The sequence below is a fragment of the Coffea eugenioides genome, unplaced genomic scaffold (genome assembly GCF_003713205.1).
Source record: "Coffea eugenioides isolate CCC68of unplaced genomic scaffold, Ceug_1.0 ScVebR1_2181;HRSCAF=3169, whole genome shotgun sequence".
In the NCBI taxonomy this organism is placed as follows: Eukaryota; Viridiplantae; Streptophyta; class Magnoliopsida; order Gentianales; family Rubiaceae; genus Coffea; species Coffea eugenioides.
In genome coordinates, this window is record NW_020862646.1 from 1 (window position 1) to 7,801 (window position 7,801).

At 42.6% G+C, this 7,801-nt stretch overlaps 1 protein-coding gene across 1 annotated transcript; it reads right to left on the reverse strand.

The window, feature by feature from the left end:
- Nucleotides 1-1,666: 1,666 nt before the first annotated feature.
- LOC113756338 (neurofilament light polypeptide-like) lies at nt 1,667-2,404 on the reverse strand. The gene is made up of 2 exons (XM_027300034.1): nt 1,865-2,404; nt 1,667-1,810 (listed from the first exon to the last, which is right to left on the reverse strand). Exons 1-2 carry the CDS (start codon nt 2,402-2,404, stop codon nt 1,667-1,669), a joined length of 684 nt encoding a protein of 227 aa, XP_027155835.1.
- Nucleotides 2,405-7,801: the final 5,397 nt, after the last annotated feature.

A 7,801-nucleotide genomic window follows, 5' to 3' on the forward strand; every position in this document is an offset into this window, starting at 1 on the left:
GATGAGACCATGCAACGGTACCTCTCCAAAGTTCACCAACTCACCGCGTACTTCGATTCCTTCGAAATCCAAAGAATACCCCGGTCCCAGAATAAGCGAGCCGATGCCTTATCCCGGCTGGCCTCTACGTCATTCTCTGACCTCAACAAAACTGTCTTAGTGGAAGTCCTGAGTGAACCAGGATACCTGGAAGAGGTGGCCTGTCCCGTGCACTCTGAAGAAACCTGGATGACCCCGTTCATCCTTTTCTTGAGTCACGGAGCCCTTCCCGAAGACCGAGCCGAGGCGAGAAAAATACAACGCAAGGCGGCTCGGTACGCTCTCCGCGATGGAGAGCTGTACAAACGCTCATACCTCGGCCCCTGGCTGAGGTGTGTCACTCCCGAGACGGGATGCCACGTCCTCCACGAGATCCACGAGGGCTTGTGTGGAGCTCACGTCGGCCACAGAATGCTAGCCAAGAAGGCTTTGCTTCTTGGATATTTCTGGCCTTCAGTTCGGCAAGACGCCCAGGACCTCGTTCTCGGCTGTACTTCCTGCCAAGTCCACGCACCCGAGCACCACCAGCCCGCAAACTTCATGGTTCCCATCACTTCACCATGGCCGTTTGAGCAATGGGGGACAGACATCATAGGTCCTTTCCCCAGATCCGTCGGGGGTTATACCTTCCTGGTAACCGCTGTGGATTACTTCACCAAGTGGGTTGAGGCCGAACCTCTGAGGACCATCACCGGGCTGGCCATTCAAAAATTCTTTTGGAAATGCATCGTCTGCCGCTTCGGCATACCTCAGATCATCATCTCGGATAATGGAAGACAATTTGCCGAGAACCCCTTTAAAACTTGGTGCACAAACCTTGGCATCAAACAACACTTCACTTCGGTGGGCCACCCCCAGGCCAACGGTCAAGCAGAAAACTTCAACCGAACTCTCTTGCATGGCCTCAAGACCCGACTACACCGAGTTGGAACATCTTGGGTCGAAGAACTCCCCAGTGTCCTTTGGTCTTATCGGACCACGCCGAGGTCAGCCACGCAAGAGACCCCCTTCTCTCTGACATACGGAGCCGAGGCTGTCATCCCTGCCGAGATCCTTACCCCTAGCCCTCGGTTAGCAGCCTATGCAGCCGAGGTGAACGACGAAGAGAGGCAGCTGGATCTCGACCTCGTCGATGAGCGAAGGGAACTCGCCTCAGCCCGGATAGCTTCCTACAAGAACACACTGGCACACTATTACAATGCCCGCGTCAGACACCGCAGATTCCAGCCTGGAGACTTGGTTCTGAGGAAAAACTCAGTCAGCCGAGCTGAACCACAAGGAAAATTATGCCCAAAATGGGAAGGCCCTTACCGAGTTGTGAAATCTGACCTTAAGGGATATTGTAAACTGAGCTACCGGGATGGCTCACTAGTGCCGAGGTCTTGGCACGCCGAGAACCTCAAAATGTATTATGTTTGAATTTTAAATTAAGTGATGACTTCGGATCTTATGTTATTTTTCAACATCGGACAAGCAAGGGACGAAGTCAAAGCAAGAAATTAAAGTGCTGAGATGAAAAGAAATAGGCTTTCATTCAACAGAAAAGTGCGTTACAAAAAATACAAGGCCGAGGTCGGAATGCTACTAAGCACTCTCCACCTCGGCCACCCCTTTAAAGCCCACGAGCCTAGACCCCCGTCTCGGCTCCATTCCCCGTCTCGGCTCCCTCCTGGGCAGCCTTCTCTGCGGACTCTCCTCCGCCGGGGTGAAGTTCTTCTTCATGCTCTTCGCCGATGTCCCCTTCGGCTTCGTCTTCCCCAGCTTCTTCACCCTACTCGAACACTTCGTCGAGTTCAGACAGCCACTTGTTGAACTCGTTTTGGACTTCGGCCAAGTTCCTCCCGGCCTGGAGGCCCTCGGCCATCCGGTCGCACAACTCCTTAGAGTCCTCGTTGTAGCTGTCATTGTCTTTCAACGACTCCAAGGCTTCGGAGGAGAGGTGGGCTGCGGCCGCGTCCACACCCGACGTGAAGCCGAACATGAAGTTTGGTGTGAGCAGTTGGCCGAGATCCTTGGTGAAGGCCTCAGACCTCCGAAATGCTTCCACTGCCGAGGCCCCAACGCTGTTGAGGGCTTGCTCATGAGACTTCTTAACCTCGTCCCCCCTCTTCTGCTCTTCTTCGAGGGCTGATCTGAGACTATTCATTGTAACCTCGGCCTCCTCACCCTTAGCTTCGGCCTTCTTAAGCTGTCTCTGGAGCTCGGCCTTCTCAGACTCGGACACCGCCAATTTCTTCTCCAACTTGGAGATCTGATTTTGCAGCTTGCCGGTGTCCTGCTCCTCGACCAGAGCACAGTACCGGTGTGTCATCTCGGCCACAAAGGCTGAGGTGGAAGCTGTGCTCACCATGAGGCTTTGAACCATCTCAGCCGGGGACAGCTTGTAGACACCAAATTTTTGAATTAATGTTGTATGTGTGGTTTTAGTGATAATCGGTTGATTTTTGTTTAGACGGTTTTTTGCATTTTAGCTCATTTTCGTTTGTCTAGCTTTTTTAGGTTTTATTTTATTTCCCTTTTTTAGTTTTTAGTTGTTTTTGTAGTTTTTAATTTATAAGTTTTAACGTAGATTTATTTTAGAGGTAAAAAAAAAAGAGAAAAGTGAAAATAAAAAAGGGGGAAAAGAAATGGGAAAAATGGTTTAATGCATACTGGCCTGTTTTGAAAAAAGTGAAAAGTTTGAAATTTGAAGGAAAAGTTTTTAGTGTAATAGGCATTATTTACTTTTTGATACATTTTAATTGTTTTTCAAAGAAAAAGAAAAATATATTATTGTTTCAGATTACAAGCATTTGTGTTTTTGGTGGCATTTTATTGTTATTTCTTTTATTGTTATGTTTATTTAAGTAAAAAAAAAGAAAGAAAAGAAAAAAGAAAATGGATGAAAAATGGAAGTTGTAATTTGCTGTTCAATTTCTGTTATCATAAACTTTGTTATTATCATTTATTTCATTTTTATTGTTATTAATTTCTGTTTAAGTAGCTAGAAAAAAAAAAAAAAAAAAAAAAAGGAAAATTGTTGCCGCAGCATGAAAGCTGCGGACTTACGCAGCTTGCAAAAGAAATCTGGGACGGCTCCTTGGCTGCAATTACTGGAGAAAGGACAATGGTTTTAGGGCTCCCAATTGACCATATAAAAGGAAAAAGCCAGCCGCAAGGGGGGGGATTTTTTGAGAAGGGATTGACGAAAAAAAACCACGGCAAAAGAAAGAGGAGAACGGGGCAAAAGAGAGAGGAAAAATCTGAACCAGAGTTCAACGGAGAGGCTCACGTTTGACTGCAGAGTGTTTGAGAGAAGAACAGAGAGCGAGAGAGTAAGAATTTTGGGGAGATTAAGGGGGATACTAACTGATAAAGGTTGGAACTGCTAGGATATTGAGAGGCGAAGTCGACGGAAAACGGGAAAAACCAGCAAAGGGAATTAAGGAGACAGACGGCGGAAGAAGCTATCGAAGCAGGAAGAAAGACCAAAGCTTTCACTTTCTTTCCATCGATCAAAAACTTCAGGTATCTTCCTACAACTGATTTCTTTAGCCTCCCCAGTTTTAGCTTCTCCGATTTCCTTCGTGACTGAGTTGGACTTTTGCTTTTAGTTCTCTGTTTCGATGGTTTGTCGTTGTTGTCTCTATCTGCTTCAATCTGGCATACGGAGTGTATATCTCCAAGCTTTGTTAGGCCGTGAGTTAGAACTCTAGAGTTTTGTAGTTTTGTTGATTCATTAGGCTTATTACATCGGATAAAAACTGCTGAAAATGTCAAAAATTGGAGTCTTTTGTTTCGGATTCTCAGGGGGGGGGGAAAGGCAGCAACTGTAGTTATGGTTTCATATCATGATTTGGTTGTTTTGATTCAAAGTGATTTGAGTGGGGTTTTATGGAACCAGTAGACAGGCTTACACGTTTTGAGTTCATGCCCATGGTAGATTTCCTGCGCATATGAAAGCTAAAACCTTTGCAGAAATGAACCCATGAATGAGTCTAAACTTGCTAGTTATCATAATTTTCTTTGCTTGCATGATAGTGTCGCGTGAGACTGCTAAATGGTAAAGTTTCAGAATTTTTTGCTAAGGCCGCATGGTTTTTCTTCTGATCTGTGCGTCAACATCTGAAGTTTTATGGGAAAGGTAGAAAAATTGTCTGCATGAGTGTTATTTTTCCTCTGCTGCAACTTCACATTTAGTCACCTTATAAACCCACTGGTGCTTGTAGTTTTTTCTGATGCATATAAAGGCCTGCACTTTTCTTTCATTTCGTTGGTTGATTGAGCAACTCAGGTTTCCAGCCTTAGTTTGCAAGCATGATAAGCTTAATAGGAATTTGAGTTTGGGTTTGTGGTTTGAGATGTTTGAGTGCATCTTGTCATGCAAAATGCTGAAGTTCAAGAACACTGCTTGTTGAAGTTTAAAAGTTTCCTGTATGCCTGAATAAAGTTGTCAAGTCTTTCTGTTTGTTTGGTCTGAATGAAGTTTATTGGAGTTGAAAACATCTAATCAAAGCTGTTTTTGAATCGAAAATCTAAGTTGAAAGCAAAGTGCAGCAGTTTTTATTTTCGGTTGTTGAAGCTTAATTAAATCAGTCGCATAAGCTGCTTGTTTTCGTTCATTGCATGAAACTTAGCATGAAAATCCTCCAAGAGTCCCATTGTTCATAGGTGTTTAGCCATGTTGGATTGGAGTAATTTCAAGGCTGTTGTACGCATTTGCTTTGCTGAAATGCAGAACTTTGCACATGAAAATTTGCAGCAGAACCAAAAAAGTTGTCGCATTCTCTTTGCTGTTTCCTTACCTGCATTGGCTCCCTAAAGTGTCGGCCATTCAGTTTGTTAGTTAACCTTGTTTGCAAAAAGAAGATTTGGAAGATTGGTTTGGGTTTACATGTTTGGGTTTTGGAGCATTTGAACCATGACCAGACAATTGCTAAAAAGGAATGAACTAGAATTCTGCCAAGCCATCTTCTAACATCTTGAACAATTTCCCTGCTATGTTTTTGCTTTGCTTGGATGTTGAAATCATGTTGCATGTTGCTGGGATAAGGGTTTTGGACGTCTTGGTTGAAATGTTTTGATCAAACTTGTGCTGAAGTTGGAGTTTGCTTGCAAAAAGTGTAACCTGCGGTAATATTTCTTGATTGCAGAAACACTTCTTCATTGCAGAACCTGTTTCACGTTCTTGCATGTTTTGCATGAAAAAAGCTTTTCAAAATTTGCATTTTGACCCCCCAAGTTTCCCCTAGACTCACTACGGCCCAAATAATTAGAAAATTAGTCAATTGGGTCCCTGTAATTTTTTTCAGCAATGCTATAAAGACCCAATTAGGTTCCATTTCTTGCAATTAGGCCCTAAAATGTTTTTGAACCATTCCTCCACCTTTTCTTTGCCTTCGAACCTTTGAAGTTCTTAAAAGTGCTTGATTGAGTTTGAATGCTTGGGTAGTGTTCACAATTGAGTCTTTGGTAGCTTCAACTTCGCAACTCGATTGCTCATTTGCTTTCATTTGTTTGGGTGATACTTAGAGCATGAATTTGTGAAACTTGTGTTTAAATGAGCTTATGTTTGCCCGTTTTCCTTAACTTTCCTAAGTAAATTTGCTGCTTAACTTTTTTTTTTTTTTCTTGCTTTTGGACCTTTAAAGTTCTTAAAACATTTTAATTGGTTTTGGTTTGATTGTTTGATGGTTGTTTTTGGATCCTAAAATGCAAGTGAAACCACTCATTGATCCGTATTTGATCTTAGGCATTTAAGTGCTTCTAATTGTTCAATTCCATGTTTATGTGTTGGATTGCTTGACCCTTGTTTTGTTTTGGACTTTTAAAGTTCTTAAATGTTCGATTGACTCGAGTGTTTGGGTAAGGGATATGTTTGAGTCCTTAATAGATGCTTCACTTGGAAATCGAATAGGCCATGCCTTCTCCTTGATCTTTAAAGTACCATTGACTACATTTAAGTTGTGATGGAGGAAATTTTTTATGATTTGATGAATGCCATTTGGATTATTTATATTATATCATTAAAGTGGTGCCTTAACCTTTTGTTTTGATGGTCTTAGCTTAAGCCGTCTTTTTGTTATATTCTACTATTTGAGGTACCTTGACCTTTTTTTATTATTTTGGAGGGTAAGTTAGTAATTTCACTACGTTAGGGCGTCACTTCAAGGGAGGTACACTCTATCCCCCATTTTGCACTTCATTTGACTCTATGTGCTCCTACGTGTTATGTGAAATTGCATGCCTACTCCGCTTTCCTTATCTCCTTGCATGCATTTACTGGCTTTTACTTTTATTTAAGATAGGGCTCGGAGAGCCTCTGGTCCACTTTCCCTTCCCCTTTATGCTTTTATGGGGTATGTGTACATCTCTTGGCTTGTAATAGATAGTGCTCGTAGAGCATCTGGTCCATTTTCCCCTTCCCCTTGGTTGCTTGCTTTTGTTGTTACATGTTAAATTGCTTTAGTAGGCTCTTGCATCTAGTCAAGCATGCTAAGTGCTACGTGCTACGTGTTTACAAGCGTTTTGGCATGTCTACTTGCTTTCATAACCATGAATGAATGGAATGGATGAATGAACGTCACCACACTAGCCTAATGCTAGTTGTGGCTCATTTTTATTAGGAATTCATAGAAAGGGCTAGTCCAACGCTAGACCCGATAGGATTTTTCCTTTGGTTTTTCATTAATGCATTATTTGCCTGTTCACTACATATCACGCATTTTCCTTAGTTTTATCATTTGGCATGATCCTCGACCCCCTTTTCCCCTCATTTTGGGTTTTTGCATCCCATACTAGCTATAGGGTTCATTTTGCTTGAGTGTCCCCTTCCGATAAGGGAAACGAGCGAGTGTGGCTACTCGATAGCCTTAGCACGCTAGTTTCGCCTTCTAATCAAAGAGAAAATCAAGTCACGATTTAGGTCTCCCCGTACCCGTCTTGCTTGCATTCCCTAGGCTCATGCATTCTCAATCCACTCTATCATTACACTTTCACTTTTGTCTCATTTGCACACATGCACCTTTTTATCACTTTCACTTGCACACGAACACTTTTTTGTCTCCACTTGCACACGAACCCTTTTATCTTCACTTGCACACGAGCATTTTTATCTTCACTCGCACACGAGTACTTTCATCTACATTTGCACACCTTCACTCTTATCTTATTACTTTTATCATTTTTCTCACTTCACACAAACTCACACTTTCACATGGCATGCATTCCACTCATTTTTCACGTCATTTAGGTTTAGGTGTGACCTCTCCAAAAGGATCATTATTGGGCTTCACAATTAATGTGATTGGCACCACCCAACCTTTGAAGAGAAATTTCCCCCAATCCCCCTAGGTCTAGGTTTTTGCATCCATATAGACATATCCAATACGCGATACATACCTTGGGTAGAAAAACTAGGAAAAATTGGTTTGAGTCGCGCAACTAGCCTTGGCTAGGTCAAAGGGGTGCCTTGGATTCTATCCTTGCCTTCCCCTTTGTCAAACGTGACCCCCGAACCTTTTTCTTTGGCTTACGTGGACTAGGAGTCGTTTTAAAAAGGGTTTTACTACTTTGTCTTTAAAAAACACTTTTTGGGTGACTTGGTACACCCCAAATCTATACCAAGTGGCGACTCCGTTTTCATATTTAAAAAAAACCCTTTTTAAAATTTCATTTGGCCAAATCGTCGCTTTCCAAAGTCCCATGGCCTTTTTACTTTTCATTTTGCACACGTTCACACCACACTTCACACACACATCACACACAATTCATTCATTCGAAA